Source organism: Diuraphis noxia, unplaced genomic scaffold, assembly GCF_037042655.1.
Source record: "Diuraphis noxia isolate RWA-SAM2 unplaced genomic scaffold, SU_Dnox_SAM2 contig0002, whole genome shotgun sequence".
NCBI lineage: Eukaryota > Metazoa > Arthropoda > Insecta > Hemiptera > Aphididae > Diuraphis > Diuraphis noxia.
In genome coordinates, this window is record NW_028301712.1 from 43,922,809 (window position 1) to 43,941,248 (window position 18,440).

At 27.1% G+C, this 18,440-nt stretch overlaps 2 protein-coding genes across 3 annotated transcripts in view; both read left to right on the forward strand.

Annotated features, from left to right (window-relative positions):
• LOC107163764 (lachesin-like) overlaps window positions 1–7,902 on the forward strand; it is a 173,046-nt gene extending 165,144 nt beyond the window's left edge. For both annotated transcript variants that reach the window (XM_089220626.1, XM_089220627.1), the window contains exon 10: window positions 4,489–7,902. In XM_089220626.1, coding sequence (XP_089076752.1) covers window positions 4,489–4,613 — 125 coding nt within the window. In that variant the 3' untranslated portion in view covers window positions 4,614–7,902. The remainder of the gene's footprint in view (window positions 1–4,488) is intronic.
• A 5,574-nt stretch (window positions 7,903–13,476) lies between these two features.
• LOC149058502 (uncharacterized) lies at window positions 13,477–17,382 on the forward strand. Its single transcript, XM_089218382.1, has 6 exons — window positions 13,477–13,560; window positions 13,674–13,823; window positions 16,216–16,317; window positions 16,368–16,419; window positions 17,000–17,159; window positions 17,304–17,382. The coding sequence occupies exons 1-6, from the start codon at window positions 13,477–13,479 to the stop codon at window positions 17,380–17,382; spliced, it is 627 nt and encodes a 208-aa protein (XP_089074508.1).
• The last annotated feature ends 1,058 nt before the right edge of the window (window positions 17,383–18,440 follow it).

Below are 18,440 nucleotides of genomic sequence, written 5' to 3' on the forward strand. Positions count from 1 at the left end.
TTTTTATAGGAATAAAAGCTTGTATATTGATAATTAATATTCTTATAATACCTATTCACGCTATAATATACATTTTTGAATATTTAAATCATTTAAATTTTGAATATTGTTAGGAAACCTTTTATATTTCTCAACACTGTTATTAATTAGTCTTTTATATCGTTATTTAAAATCTAAATTTTAGATTAACAAACATTAAATAATAATTATAATCATAATTAATGATAAATTATTTTATATAATTAATATGTATTATGTAGGATACATCGCTATTACAACAAATAATATATATTCGTATTATGTATATTATGTATATTTTATATTATCTAAATGGTAAGTAATATTTTACAAAATGCTTCTTGAGATAATTTTAAACAAGCTATTTAAGTCAAATGATTTTTATTATCAAATTTCTGAAAACTTAACGTGTTATGGATCTTAAATTTTCATTTATGTCGTTTATCATTCAAGCTCTGTGCAGTTTGTCCGAGAAAAACGACAGTTTATGCATGTGTTCTAAGAACGATTTGTTAAACCGGCTAAGAGGTGGCTGTCAAGAGAGCTCAGCTTTATTGTTTCCTTTCTTACGATTCTTGCCATTTCTCACGCCACTGATGTAGTCGACCGACGGACTTGGAATGTTGGGAATATTCACATAATCTAACGTTGAACAATATTATTATAATTATTATAGTATTATTGTAAATAAATCACGTTGAAAATATATATTTATACAATATATATGTTCTATTTATATGTACAATTCATCATTTTCAAATATTTGACCAAGAAATTGCAATGAACAGTTTTATAAAATTGGCAAGCTAATAAATAGAGTGAATAAAATCACATCAGCTGAGAGCATTGGTCCCGGTGGTGGATGCGAAATTGGATTCATTTGTACACGTGAACGTTGCGCTTAACAATAATGTATTTGAAGTAGAAAAGTACAAACACTCATCGATAAAATATGACAATTCATTTGAACTTATAATTACCAGTTATTCGCATACTCAACATAACAAAATTTATTGGTGTCTTACAAAATACATTTGATATATTACATTATAATAATTACACAATACAATTTGGGACAATCCTAAACCCATAAAATTAAATTCTATAGTACTATAACTATATAATTGTTGAAGAGTTGAATAGTTGAATAGTGATCATAAGATATCGCATTATTATAATGTGAATAAGGTGTCTGTATTAGGAAAACTGCGTCTAAAAAATTAATTTCAATGACTATAGTATCTATAGTATAGTTAGAAAACTTCAGTGCACTTTTTGAGTATCTTCTCGAAGGTGTGAGATGTACACTATACAAAACAACGAATGATTTTTTTTTATTTTGTGTTTATGTTATACTTACCTAGGTATATAATATTTGCAACAACATATGACACTTATTACTCGATATAATTTTTATAAGCGTAACATTATTATACAGTCTAATATGTTATGATATATTATAATTTTGAAATTCTGTGATAGAAAATTTAAATTTAAAAAAAGTTTTTAACAGTTTTAAAGATATTAAATAATTTATTTTTAGTATACAAAATATTATGTTCTAAATGAGATTTATGTTTTAAAGCTTTGAATTATTACATGTCATCAAAATGAAATTAGATTTTTTGCTGTAGTTAGTGTTTTGTGGTTGATTCGTTTAAATCATAAATGTATAATTCTTCATTATCTATGAACATAAAATTTAAATACTCAATAAAATGTACTTGCTACAATGATAATTTAATATTATTTTCATTTTTAAGATATTATTTAACGAGTGAATTTGTATGTAATTAACAGTTAATTGGTGTACATCAATTCTAATTCGTTCAAAATATTATAACATAACCATAATGTTGTTTTTACTTATAAAAAGGTTTCTAAGAGGAAATTTAAAGTGTTATTCAAAATTTACTCGATTTTTTGACTAATTAAAAATTTTCAAATTCTTGCTGTAAACCATAATAAGAGACTGATATCATTATTAAAGTCTTACATTTCATATCGCTCAATTATCAATTTAATTTCCCATGTTTCAAAAGGGGTCAATAAATGCAATAAGAACGATATGTACGGCTAATATTATTATTATTATTGTTACTCTCAAAGTATATAATATGTAGTATATAGCTATGAAAGTTTATTTTATTTGATGATTATTAAAAGATAGTGAAAAAACCAGATTAAAACCTATATAATCACAAAACTTTAAAGAAAATAAAAAAATTACATGTATAATACTGTTTTGTTTTGTTATCTCCATCGAAAAACCAATAAAAATATAGTCGCTTCTCAAACAGAACAGATGAACTGTGATATTTTAAAAATAACCGCATTTTATTATTTTAAGAGTTTAAAAGAAACACGCAAATCTTCTGCTATACAAACAAAGTCCGCCAAAAATCTCGAAAGAGTAGCCAGCTAATATAAATATTGGGTCTCACGACCGAATTTCCAGGTTCTTTATTTTCCATGTGGATTTCCCACTTTAATTTCACAACCGACTTAGGTACATCATTTATCGTTACTCTGCCTGTATACCCATATTACCCTTTATATTGTATAATAAATAAGCTGGAAATGGAATATTGGTAAAAAGTAAAAACTGAAATCAATGTAAGATTATAACTTTATATTACATACTAGAATATTGAAGTTATCATAACTTTGTGGAATTTCCAAGCCTTGCTGCAACATTTTTTGATAATTCTTATACGAACCTAATATACATACATAATAAATGACATAATAATATAATAAATATAACATTTTATGTATTAATTTTATAATATTATACAAATATTATATACGTATAAGTATAAAAAAGCGGGTAAGTCAGGGATGTCTCTCTGCTGTACAGTAGGTTACAAGTGGGTTACCGTAATGGATGGAGTTCACTTTGAATCCAATGGGCAATGATATTATATTGTTGTAAATGAAAAACGATTCTGAGCGGAGACGGTTTATTTGTCTAGTATATATTATAGATTATTAAAAATTTTCAAATCTTATATTTAAACAGAAAATTTTTTATGAATTTCTATCTAAGATAATTTGAACATTGCCGTAATTTTCACGTATTTAGTCAACATTTTAACTTTAAATACTTATAAAAAAAAAATCGTGACTATGTATTTTTAATATTTTTTCAACTGCTATTGTAATAATGTGTTAGGAACCTTGTATTAAATTTTCAAGCTTTTCTATCCAATAAATACATTTTTATCGATATTTGTAGAAAAAAATCTAAAAAAGTTGAAAAATTAAAATTTCAGTTAATAGCTCAAAATAAATCAAAATATTTTGAAAATTTTATCAAATATATAAAATGCCTATATAAACAATAAAAATACCTATAAATAGTTCAACTTAAGTCAAAATTTTTGAAAATTTCATGGTGGATAGAATATATACTTATATGAACATTCGGTGAAAATTTCTTGTATGTAAAATTTCATGTACCTATGTAAAATTTCATGTATGTAAAAAAAATGACCATATAGATGGTCATTTTTTTTAAAGTTACATCAAAAACCATAATCGATTTTGTCGAAAACTGATTGTGCGTAAAGTTTCCCGTTTTTCCCTTAATTTTTAGTTTGTTTGTTTATCCCGAATATTTGAGAAAATATTTGAAATTTTTTACTTTTAACTACCCAAAGTACCAACTAGATTCATTTTCTGATCCAACAAGGTACTGTAGTCAAAAATCGAAGCATTTTTACTTCCCCAAAACTTGATGACAGACACAAAAAAATAAAACACTCATCATGGCAAAATCAATACATTCCTCGCTTCGCTTAGAATCTAAAATGTTAATTAAAATTTAGCAAGTATTTACTATTCAAGGTGTTGTAAAAATATATACGCATAAATTGTTAGCGACTACTCGAAACTAGGAATTTAACACAGACTGCAGTGCATAATTACAAAAAAAAATCTATAAATATTTTATTTGGTAGGTAATTTATTTTCTAAGAAAAAAATTAATTACTGGCATATTATTTACGTTTCCGTCGATCTGGTACGTAGTATTTTGAGTGAAATGATTTTTTTTTTCATTGTTTTTAAAAATTTCAAATAACATGATTATAATATGCAGAGCCACCTGCAGCTACCTCTCACTACTGCAACGACCTGTTTTTTTCCTTCTTCACCGCCGCTGTTGCTAAATTAACTGTTATTTATTATAACGCATAAGATAGAATAGATATTTATATGATATATTTAAGTCCTCTCGTTGTATATATGTGTATATAGCATATACAATACTGTACCTAAATAAGTATCCCGCATATACCAGTATACCACATAAAATAATATTTTGTCATGGGTTTATGCGGACATGCGAAATTTCACGGGTATGATGTGCTGCCAGGTGTATGGGTATGGGTGGTGATTTTTTTCTTTTTTTCATAATATTTTTTTTTTTTTTTAATATCAAACACTGCGTGTGTATACGTGTTACAGGAGACAACAATGGGCGGCCGGCTTTGAGCAAAAAGCATAAAAACGGATCTACCAGCGTCCATCCCGCGCTTGGTGTGACGGCCGCAGTTTGGATAGTAATAACACAAAGGATTTTTCCGTTATGAATTCATACACTACACGACGTATAGCTATCACAATCGGGGTGAAAAGACACGATGGAGCGGACATGTGCGACACCACTATTCTGCTGCACGCCGTGAGAATGAAAGAAAACTAGGGGTAAAAAGGCCCTTTTTGTTGTACAAATGTATTTTAATGTTGTATAATATTATACATTATATTATTACATTATAATATGAGATATTAATATGTAAAGCGTGCATTACGTAATTATTATTTATTATTATTATTAATCTGTTATAATTTTTATATTTTTTTGTGAGTCAATGTGGTAGAAGACAATTTAAATATATATATATATATATATATATGTATGACATAACTATATTATAATGTATGGCTATTTTATAGTGTATAGGTAAGTGCTATTAATGTGTGTTTTGAATCCAAAATTTTTATTATTTCTCGTATATGGGACATTTCCCAATATTATAAGGACAAAACGTTTGGCGCTAATGGTGCTCTCTGGAATAAAATATAATTTCCACCCCTCGAGAATGAAGGGTTGTGACTCGTTTGCAATCTTCGTTGCACGCGATGTATGTATCCAAGTTCACGGCGTGGATGCCTCAGGTGGGGTTCAATCGTAAAAGTGTCCCCAGGGAAAAGTGGGTGGGGGATCATGGTGAAATAAAGATAAAAAAAAAAGGTAAAAACAGAAGAACCGGAAATAGCAATCGTTACATTTTTTTCTTCACTACCCTTCCGTAACGTGCTCTCAGTTTTTCATCCGTTAAGATAGTCTTTTACGAGCATACATTTTTTTCTGTGTTGAAAACATTGTTAACACATACAGTGCTATAGGTAGATACATTCTAGTGAAAAAATATTGACTCGAAGGCTGTTCGCTAACGCGTGTTATTCGTCTGCTCTCAAGTCACTTCTCCTGTATGGCATATTATATTCGGAATAAAATAAACAAGATTTTCGTCACAAAATAGTATTATTTCGTTGTTATTTGTTGCATACCTATACACCTACGAGATTTAATATATAAGTTTTTTTTTTTTTTTTGGGAGTGTTACGCCTTATGATGTGGATATAAATCTCCACCACAAATGGAAAGGCATAATAATAAAATAATCATTTTTGTCATATAATGGAAAAACATTTATGAATGAATTAAAAAAATTCCTTTATTTGTGGACGTGATGTTACCTGATGAACATTGACGTATTTTTATTAATATTGTTAACGTATTGTTGTTGTTTTTTTTTTTTTTTATTGCACTTAGATTATAAATCATAGCTTACAGTATTTGAATTAAATACTAATCATAAGAATTGTCCCTGCATTAAAATATTGTATAATAGAATCTATTATTCTACTTTTGCTCAATTGAATTTAACGATTTTTTTTTAAACCATATGTACTAAATTTAATGTTTTTAGACTTTTCTTTTATAGTTACTGATATTTATTTTATTCAAACTTTTTGAAATTTTTCTTTTAAATTTTGGGATAAAATAAAAGGTGTATATTTTTTGTTTTGTACCTCATAGTTTATGATTTATACAACATAAATTCAAAATTATGTATATTATACAATTATAATACAAATAACGTCACTAAAATTATTTAACTGAACCCATCATCAGTTTATTTATTTATTTTTTTTTTTTTGTAAGGAGAACCCACGGCAACATAGGCCATTGGGTGTGGGGTGGTACGGTAGGGATTATTTTTTGTATGTTTGTTTGTAGGTTTTTAATTGGGTAGGGTTGTAACACGTGTTTGTGTAAGTGTGGCAAGGATATGTTGCTAAAAATCCCGGGTGGTCACCCATCCGGGAGCTAGCAACTGCGGCCGGTACGTACGCTCAGTGCGTGTCCGCAGATTGAGCGTACGACCGCGCCTCACCAAGCCACTCAGTTTATTTTATATGGTCAGGTACCCGTTGATAAATATTAAAATAATGTGTTTAAAAATCATTTCTTTTAACCAAATGAAATAATAATAATATATAAATAAATAAAATTATCCACGAAACAGTGGACTGCAACTAACTATCTGAGTATCTGACTATCTGAAACATATTTGAAAACCTTGAACCAAACCTGCCAATCCCTAACATAATATCATTCCTCCAACAAACCGGATTGGACAAACTAATTTAATCAGAATACTCAACCTTGTCTCTGTTTTTCTTTCTTTCCTTTTTTTTTTCTTTGTTTGCTATCAGTCAACTGTTAATGTAATGTGTAATGTTTATATATAATAATATAAATGTAATATTACGTCCAATGACCACAGTTGATGTGGACTGTTTAAAAAAAAAAATATGGATATACTATATGGATGAACTATATAGGTCAATTTTTTTTGATTAATTTTTTAAGAGATCCTGGTACTAAGAACCTACGTATAATTTAAACAGCAAACTAGTAAGGTCGTGTGAAATTGTTATCACTGAGATATTTGAAAGTTTGTGTACACATAATACCTTTATAATCTTTATTATACATTCATACATTTGTTCAGATTAAAATATCTTTTAAATCTAATGGGGAAAATGAATTAACGGTTAAGTAACTGCATATCAAGGAAACAAATTTCAGTCGTTAGGTTAGACATTAGAAATTACTTTTAAAAAAGGTAACTCGTTATATATAGTACCTACATTTAAAAGTAACGTTACTTAAATTAATTAAATTCTTTAAGTCAATATCCATCCTTAAATAATGCTACAAATGAACACGTGTGTAAAATGCAGGCCAAGTAATAAATTCATTGTATAAAAAAATCACACATATAAATATATTATTATATATTAATATTATTATCTTTAAAAATGTATTATAATGGAGTATATGATAAATACAACAATATTTTATTTTATAATGTATAGGTAATGTGTATTAATAAACATAACAATATTGTGTAATTATGTGTAAATTATATTTTTAATTTTAAAAATAAAGCTTTAAATTACAATAAAATATAATTGTATTATACTTAAACTGACATATTTTACTACCTATAACAATACCATCAAACTATTTTCATTATATTTTTTACCTCAAATTCAACACGACTACTATTCTATAGGAAGACAAATTTCAATTTCAATTGTCATATTAATAATATTTAATGTAGAAAACATATGGTAGGGCTAAAAGTCTATGTTAATAAAATTAACGAAAGTTTAGGGATACACATCAAGTTGTGTAAACATTATGATATCGCTTTATAGGTTTCAAAGGCACCTCAACCAAAGGAAAAAACATATAAGTCATTAATTTATTTTATATAAGAAATCAAGAATAAAATCATTGACGACATATTTGATATTTAATAAATAACTAAAATTAGGTTAAAAGTTAATTTTATCTATAACTAAAATTTTACTATTTAAACATATTATAGTATATGTCAATATCGGTATAAAATATGCAAAATTTTAAAATAAAAGTAGTTAATATGAATTAAACATTATTATCCAACTCAGTAAAATTCCAAATTATTCCATATGCATAGCAATTAATGAAAATTTAAATTGAATAGTAATTTGATTTAAAAGGAGATTCATAATTTCATACTTCACACTCACTGATAAAAATTATTAAAATTGTTTTCTTTAAATTTATTAAAGCATCGACATCTATGGCCATTAGCTGAAAAAATTTATTATTATTATCTTTATTGCAATAAGTAGGATTCCTAATTATGTGTTTGTAAAAAAAACCAATTCAAAACTATTTATTTAAATGTCAACATAAATTTTTTACTATTATTATTTTTCATTTTCATTTTTATTTTTTATTTACTTATTCATTTTTATTAAAAATTTACCTATTCCCACATAATTTGCGTCATTTAAGCTTAAATTTTTAAGTTTATACCTTACATTGTACATAACCTATATTTGTTTTTATTATAATTATTTACTAAGATCATATTGAAAACAATTGAAAATATAATATTATAATTAATATTTATTATTATAATTACTATTGAATAAAATTAGGTATTTTAAAAAAAAATCGTATCTATTGTATATGGTTTCTAAAATTGGATAGTACTATTACTATTTGTAAAAAAAAAAATACAAAGCTATGATATATTATATATGTTTTTAAGTAGATAAGTTATTATATTATACTATCTGACCCGAAAAATGTTGTTTTGCCATATACTGAATATTTTGGTAGGTATAGTCAAATAAAAAATAACTAAGTTATTGGAAGTGTGTAGAGATGTGGTGAACTGGTATATGACTGAACGAAGAATGGGGCACTGTGAACGGTGAGTGATGACGGACTACAAAAATAACAAAACATCAAATATTCACTTTTTGAAATCATTGTACTTTTATTATCTTCACTAATAAATTTCAAATACATCTCTATCACAAATTAAATTTAACAAAAAAAAAACATTATCTGTCTCTTAGTGCAATGGGGTATACCATATTTTTTTGGATGGTTTACCCACGAGAGAACATACTCTGTAAAATTGGCTACGATAAAAACAATTTCCATGGTAAACTAGGGATTTTTGGAATTAATATGTCTTTTCTCTTTTCTTCGGAACTTTCCATTCAAAATGCTTCGATAATGTTTTTAAACCATTTTTAATAACTAATTGGGTGCCATGACATAGCCTTTGTGGGTTCAAATTACAAAGCAAAATAATAGGAGATCCAAACTTCAGTTATAAATGGTGTGGTGGCTTGTCTGAAAAATCAAATGAGTTTAAAAGCTCTGATGGATAATTTACAGTTTCATTGGTATCCCTTGGCAACAACTGTTGTATCTTGAAATTCAAATTATTGATGTCCACATATTTTCTGCCAAAATGTTTCTTTCTGCCAGCCATTCAAGATTCAAATATTGTGTGTGTATACCTGTGTAACCACGAATATTTACCTCACTAGCGATTATTTACCTCCGGTAAAATTTCACTAGGTTAATTTTACCCAAGTAAAATTTAACTCGGTGATATTTTACCCAAGTAAAATTTAACTCGGTGATATTTTACCGCTCCGTAGTTAAAATTTCACCAGCGATTATTTAACTCAAGTAAATTTTGCTAGGTTTATTTTCCCCGGTAAAATTTCACCAGCGATATTTCCACTAGTGAATATTTACTCCAGGGTAAAAATCCACTAGATTTAATAAAATATTCGCTATATTATTCGCTGTATACTCATTGTACTGAACAGTAAATTTGGTCCTCATATGTCTTATCGAATAAATAAGTTGGTTATATATTACGGTCACCTCCCTTAACAGACACCTCTCAATTGCGGACACCTCCAAATAACAGTCGGCATTTTGGAAACGGCGATACATGTTCTCATTTTATTTCCCCTCTAAATAGCGGACGAATGTTTTGATGACCGAGAGTGTACATTATTTAGAGGTTTCAATGTAAAGCTTACCTAAGTACCTTTATACCTTTATACATTGAATAGAGAACAGTATGATAGTATTTATATTTACCTTTTTTCCCACTATATAAAACTAAACCGAATTCCATTCCCTCGCAGTAAAATATTTGATGTGACAAGTTGCGAAATTTGGGGAGTTTACTGGCTCCCCTAAAATAATTTATTTTTAATCCTCAATGGATTATATATATGTGTAAATGAAATAAGTATCATTAATCATTATAAAACATTCCAAACAAAGGCTGAAGAAAAGAATTGGTAAAATCTATTTATTTATTTTGGTTTTTTTTTGGGGGGGGGGGGGAGGGGCTAAGGAAATGAACCTTATTCCTAGTTAAGTTAACATAAAATATTAATTTATATAAAACATTTTAGTAGCGTAGATTTATGAATTTGATCAATTTATTTTAACCGGGAGGTAAATATTCACCAGTGAAATTTTAACCGGGTAAAATCCTAACCTAACCTAACCTACCGGAAGGTATAGTATTCACTAGACAAATTTTACCAGTGATTATTTATCTTCGTTAAATATTTTCTGGGTATATTTTACCCCCGGTAGAATTTCGCTAGCGATATTTAACCCCGCCGTGGATATTTACCTCCAGTAAAATTTCGCTAGTGAATATTTACCTCCCCCCCTCCGGTAAAATTTAACTGAGGCAAAATACACGATTCCGCCGAGAAATATCTTGTCAGATATCTAACAGGTTAGAATCTGGATCCGTACTGATAAGTAAACCGTTCAATGGTTCAGATCATGTTTCGATTTCTAGTAGTTGCATTTCTCCTGACCTGCAAGACATACCAACTGGCTCATTTTTGAATTTAACCGCATTACACTGCGAACATTCCTTGTCCATAGCACCAATCTCCACTTTTGAATGAGCGTAATATTTAATATCGGGCCCATACTCGAATGCTAGACGAAGGAATGAATTGGATGTAAAAGCTCGATGTAGTTGTTGGCGTTTTCGGTCATATTTTGTTCTGCATGTGTCTGCACACTTCTAATCGTTTTTTATGATTTTGTTCGGCTTGTGCCTCACGCAATCACACCACGTCCATATGTATTTTTTCATTATCCTATTGGATTAGTTCATCTGCTCTTTGTGCTCTTTTATCTCGCTTGGCAGTAGTTATAGTCGTTCGACGGACCCTTAGCGTCTTACTGGCATTAACACATAAATCGATCAAATTGAAGTACTGAACTTTTAAGGATGCGCGTGGGGTATTTATTTACCACCGTCTATTTTTAGAATTCTATAACAAATCATTTTCTATACCACAATCATGCAAGCCATGTTATCTTATTATTATTATTATTATTATTATTATTCTCTTATTATTACTCATAAATTATAAAAACGGAAGAATCTGAATTATATTAACATTAATACGTCAATGATCGTTAACTCAAGTGGTTAGGTTTCTAGTTTGGAAAAAATTTACTTCATTAGTGCTTAATTTGTTAAATATTAGTCTCTTTTTTTGTAAATATGGACGAATAACGCCTTTAAATTTTCGAATGCTGAGAACGGTATTATTATTGTATGATCATATAATTAATTTCTTTTTTGTATTGAAAAATGCATTTTAAAGTAAATATTATATAATTTTTTTTTTCATAATAAATACGAAGTGTGTTCAAAAAGTTCTCGAATTATCGTTACTAAAAATAAAAAACTACACCATCGTAAATTTTATTAGATTAAAATAAAATATGGATTATGGATACGCAACTATTTTTTCAATTAAATCAGAAATGTTTACTGCTATCTAACCATTAACTATGAGAGTCGTGTGTATTGTGTGATTTTTAAGATGAATAATATCCACGAACAACTTTTTAATATTAATCTTATGCTAAAATTTTTAAATCTTTTAATAAATCTCACAGATTGATATTGAGACGGAAGTACAATTATTACAGTCGCTTGGTAAATTTTCTCCAATCAGGTCTTGCTAACGGGGTTTTTTTATACATCCTCGGAGTTCTTTATCACGAATTTCTACTTGAAGGACAAACTGTTAACCGATGGTGCTATCTAAAAGTATTAAAACGTCTTCAAAATAAGTTAAAAGAAAAAGCCTGTTTGGAAGAAAAACTCATGGTTTCCTCATCATTCCAATGCTCCAACTTCCCTGTTAATTCGTGATTTTTGCATGACAATTTCTCATCCAACATATTCTCTCGACTTAGCCCCAGCAGACTTTTTCATTTCTAAAACGAAAATATTTGTTAAAAGGACAAAGATTTACTATGATAGACGAAATAAAAGGAGATTCACTAACGGAGCTACAAGCAATTCCCAAAACTGCTTTCCAGAATTGTTTCTAACGATGTGAACGTAATTTGAAAAATGTGTATAAACCATGAGGGAGAGGGTGTTAAGTCTCAATAACATGTAGATATGCACCATAAATAAAACATTGAAAAATTCAAGAACTTTTTGAACATACTTCGTAAATTAATAAACATTTACCCATATCTATTACCTGTATGAACGTATTTAAATAATAAAAAACACACTGTCAAAACTATAAAACTATTTGTGCTTATAATGTTGTACAATGCAGTCAACTAATAACTAGTAAATTTCATATTTATAGGTAGGGTACTTTGATAATTACCAATGGTAATATTTACTATGGTAAAAAAGTAGATAAATATTTTAATAGGTATAGTATAAATAGTATAATAATATAATAATATAATAATAATATTAAAAAAATATATAAATATATAAATATAATATAATAATAGTATAATTATGTTAGACAAATTAAGTATATAATATGATATATTATGAGTTATGACAATAGTAAGTGATCGCATTTATCTATGCATAGTGAATCTGTAATAAAAAATTTAAATAAAGAAAATATGAAATATTCACCTCTTCACTCTTGTAAAATGTACATTACAGCTCATTATTTAACATGACGAAAAGATAAAAAGTTTGAAAACAATTGTAAAATTTGTTGCAGTATTTATATATGCATATAAACAATTGTTAGGTATTTTATAACAATAAACTATAACATGAACAGTCATAGATACCTAGTACATAAAAAATAAACTATAACTTTTATTATATTGTAAAATATATATATTTTTATTTATGATTCGATTTTTTAGTTTGATCAAATATTTAATAATAATAAAAACTAGTAACATATGACTTTGAAAGTGGTGCTATCACAATCTAGCAATCATGTGGGAAACATTACAATAATATGTGTAACGAAAACGCGTTAATTAGGTACACATTATTTCCTGTTAAATATAATTATATAAATATTTGGTGCAACATATAGAGGTTACAGCTCAAGCATATCAATCCCTATATCAGTATATTCTATAAAATACAACTGTTATGTTGTGTTTATACTGTGAAAAACATTTAAAATACTTGACCATTTTTGAAATAAAGTAAAGAACATATCAATAAAATGATAAAATTAAAAGTGTTAGTACTTATTGCAGTTTTCTCATCTTCTTATTCACGAAAAAATTTTATGCCAAACTTACCTATGGTAAATATTAATAATCGGCATTAAACCTATTACATATGATTGACGTGCATAATTTATTTATGAGATATCTACATAAGTATTATATAATAAACATACTATTACTTTTATTACAGGGAGAATATCGTGTTGCTTTTGATAAAATGTATCCATGTGAATCAACAGGAATATTGCAGTTTAATACTTATTTCACTAAAACGAACATAAAAACAACTCTGATTAAAGGGAATGCAACCGCTTTGGTACCTTTTGACGATAGTTTTTTAGTAAGCATATAATATATTGAATAATTTAAGATTTGTTTAATGCAGCGATACTTTTATTGTTTTATATTACTAACTGATAAGTCATATACGCAATAAAAATAATTATATTTTAGAGAAAATTGAACAGTTACATGAGTAGTATATGGGGCACTCCAGGTCACTTCTCAGAAAAATATCAGAAAAGATCACAAGATTGATTTTAATCACAAATTCATCTCAAACTGCAAACTTTATCAGAAACGCACATTTTATCAGAAATAGAACACAAAATGTAATTAAACATAAAAAGATCAGTAAAATAACTTAAAACATAAAAAGATCAGTAAAATAACATAAAACACAAAAAGATCAGTAAAATTGATTAAAACACAAATAGATCACAAAATTAAATAAAATCTTCAAGTGCGAAATCTTTCAAAAGAAAATTGGATATGTTAGTTAAAAAAATAAAAATTATAATAAACAATGGAACAAATAAATTCTATAAGAATATTAGAAAATATGAAAGTCTTGAGCTTGAGTCAATAGCAAAAGAAGTTAAACTTAAGGGATATAGTAACCTTTAAAAAATTGATCTTATATCAATAATTAGGAAAAGCCATACAATTCGCGATTTAAAAATCTCTGACAGTAACAATTAAAATATTTTTCACAAAACTAAATGTTATAATAATCTAAAAAATATTTCAAAACTAATTGCATTGATAATCTAAAATTTAATTGCATTAATAATTAAAACATCCAAAAATCTTTGGAAATGATTTTACACCATCAGACCACGAGGGGGACTTTTAAAGAATAAAAATTAAAAATGTTGAGTGAACAAAATAACTTTCTATCATAAATAGCACCGGAGTTATACTTAAATCAAAAATACGAAGTGAGGAATAAACTTTTCATAAGTTCAGAATAAGGATCAGAAATAAAATAATTAATATAAGTTTAGAATAACATCAGAAATTAAATAATTAATAATACTTCAGAATAAGATCAGAAATAAAATAATTAATATCAGTTCAGATTAAGATCATAAATTTGATAATTAATATAAGTTCAGATTAAGATCAGAAATTAAATAATTAATATAAGTTCAGTAAAAGATCACATAACTAAATATAATATTCCCCAAAATATTTTTCACAAAATTAATTATTTCTATAATTGATTATCGAAATGGAATACGCTTTTCATATAAAATATTTTTGTACAATTTTGCTTTAGGATTTAAGAGTTATACAATTTTTAAAATATTCCATACAGATTCTGTTTCTGTTGAGATATCGATTACTGTTGAGTTGTTGAACTAATGTCATGAATTTTAGAGGTTGGGTTGTTGAGATGTTGGAAAGAGTTTGAGTTGTAGAAAAAATACCATAAATGTTGCCAGTTGACCTTAACATCTCCGAAATTAGGATTGTTGGAAAACTTGAAAGCTATAGTTTAGTAAACTTGTAAGAATAGATGGGAAATTATAACATTAATTAATTAGTTTATTTCTGAAAAAATATTATATGATATACCATAATACCGTTATAAAAATTCTATAAAAAATATATAACTATTGGTAAAGAGGCTGATTACAATGAAAGATATTATAGTGAATATAAGTACAGAGATTATAACATTAATTTATCGGCACTTATTTCCCTGCAAAAATGTTAAATTATTAGGGGTTATATTCCAATTTGTTAGATACTAAAAAAAGAAATTGCATTTGTTGAATTCATTTATAGCAGAAAATCGCTAAATGTGAAATCCAGTGAAAATCCAATGTTCTAAAAATTTAAATTTCAAATGCTCATAAAAATTTAATTTGAATTTCCGGTGGACTATTTAGGATAAAGATTGACAAACTTGTAAGGAATATTGTATTAAATTTTCCACTCTTAGATTTAAAAAGACATTTTTAATGAATTTCTATACTATAATTTGTGAATTTTTGTGATTTTTACGTATTTTGTCAAAATTCAAATTTTGAATGCTTATAAAAAAAAATTGTGACAATGAATTTATTTTATTTTTCAACTGCTATTGTAACTATATGTTAAGAGCCTAGTATTAAATTTTCAAGCTTTTTTGCCAAACAAATAAATTTTTATCGATATTAATTTAAAAAAAATTAATAATGAACAAAAATTGCATATACCTATGAATAGTTCAAATTAAGTCAAACATTTTTGAAAATTTCATGGTGGATAGAAAATACTTAAAATTATATATTCGGTGAAAATTTCATGTATCTTTGTGTATACTAATTCTGTATTTCAACATTTTTATGATTTTTCAACTTCAAAATTACTTGCAAATTTTCGCGTTTTCGACAGATTTCGTAAAACTTTGAACTATAAACGCTTATAAAAAAAAATTGTGACCAACGATTTTTAATTTTTACATAAAAAAAAAAGCATGTACTTCAATAAAAACTCTAGGAGGAAATGTATGGTTTTCTTTTGCTAAAGCTTTTAACTTTTCAACTGAATGTCCAGTACCAGTGGTAATGTATATCTATTATCGGATCATATTAATCATCCAAAACAAACAAAGTATAATAATTGTAAAAAAGGTGGCCAAGTGGGTATCGCTTTAGTGGATGATTGTGAGTTTCGCAATTTATTTAGGTAGATGATTAATTTAGAGTTAGATTTATAACATATAAATTCAACCAATAATTTTTTTTAATTCAAAAAAAAAATTAAATTCTACCATTTTGTATAATCGTATATTATATTCAAAGCTTATAAGGAGGCTTATATTACGATTTAAAGCCTTTTAACTAGATGAACATTTTTTTTAACGAAATTTATAAAAAAATTTTGAAAATTTTTTATGCTAAGTAAATAGAAACATAAACATTTGGTAAAAATGTCAAGTGTCTAATCGATTAAAAAATATTGGGATTTTTAATTTTTGACTTCTCAAAAGTAAACACAAGATCTAATTTTTTTAAACAGAAATGCGGTGGTTTCAAGTTTTTAAATAGAAGCGTTTTACTACTGTTTTTATGTACTAAAAATACATATATCATTGTTAAATTAAAACAATAATTATCGTTTGACGTTCTGCTCAAAATCTTATATAACGATGACGTGTGTGATTCACTCCCCAAAATTATTATACTGGTATTATAGTAACAATTTATTTTTACATTTTTTATATGGCACATATATTACATCAAGACTTAACCCAAAGACTGGATGACCATAAACTTCCCAAAGTATTTTTTTATGGAAAATATAAAATGGTGGTTAAGGTGAAAAGGGAAAATAATATAACATTTGCCTGTGAAGCTGTGGAATTCAGTGTTATAAGACCGTGGGAAACCAGTTTGATAAAATTGTTCAATATTTAATAATATAACATGTTATTTACTTATTATATATGTATCTTTTATTTTCATTACTGGATTACATTATTTTTTTTTCTATATTAACATGATATGAAAATGAATTAACATAGTTAAAGTACATATGGTAACTCCAGCTACACTCACTCGGAAATCAAACCACTGTCCACCGCGTCACAGCCGGAACTGGAACGTGATCGTCGTTTGACTGTTTGAGTGAACAGCGTCAATTTCTCGGCACTGCGGGGCTCCTCTAAATCCCGAAGTACCATTCTTGATCCCGTTAAGAGAGCATATCAATGGTTGGATGATCGATACGAGCATCGTCGACATTGAGCCTCTGTTGTGATTCTCCAGAGATTTATCGTTTAACAGTCTTTCATTGGTATTTAGTAATTTTAGTTAAATTAGTACTAATCAATAATGATAATGACTATTTTGCTAAGTTATTATAACGATTAGTCATTTTAAATAATGTCTCACTGCCTTAGGCAATGACGCAAATTTCATAGATTACCTAACTCTGTCCAATGAAAGAACATGTTAACTCTGCGCATTCTTTCGAAGTAGGTTCCGCTAGATGCCACTTGGAGATTTTAAAACTAGGTTTTACATTTTGTTTAACCTCAAAGACATCATAATCTATTCTTTACTGGTTAAGTTATGATAGATTACCATATTTTATATATTCACAAACAAATAATTATAATTAAAGTAATATATTATAAAGAAAGGTAAAAATGTTTAATGATATTATTCTTGATAGTGTTTTGAGAATGTATAACTACAAATAATTAATTTAGTTCTTATGTATAACATTCAGTTAAACTTCGCCATTCCCAAGTCTGTTTTATTTCATTTTTTTTCTGACTACTGACTAAATATTATTATAATTGCCTAATTATATAAATGTCTCTGGCTGTTTGAACTTATTACTTAAGCATGTCAATCCATTTTTATACAACAATACATTTTATAATTCAAGATTGTAATTCATTCTTACTTTTGAATACTTATAAAATAACCTGATATTGTTGAAATAAATTTTCATCGAAAAAATGGTAATAAGTATAATTCACTCTTTTTTTCGTATTTTTCTCATAGACTAAATCACAGTAACCAGTTGCCAAACTTACCTTTCGTAAATTAATAATCTAGATAATACTTCATCACATCCACTCAGCCCCTTATTTTAGGTAACTATTGATGCACTACCCGAGTAACAATTTTAAGGTTTAGTGTCGGTTCTGGAGTACCGTGCATGTAACACAGTG

Coding starts and splice junctions, on each gene's coding strand:
- LOC149058502 (XM_089218382.1), top strand. CDS start 13,477: ATGATAAAATTAAAAGTGTTAGTACTTATTGCAGTTTTCTCATCTTCT. Junction 13,824..16,215: donor CTTTTGACGATAGTTTTTTA/GTAAGCATATAA, acceptor TTTAATTTTTAC/ATAAAAAAAAAAGCATGTAC. Junction 16,420..16,999: donor TATCGCTTTAGTGGATGATT/GTGAGTTTCGCA, acceptor TATTACATCAAG/ACTTAACCCAAAGACTGGAT.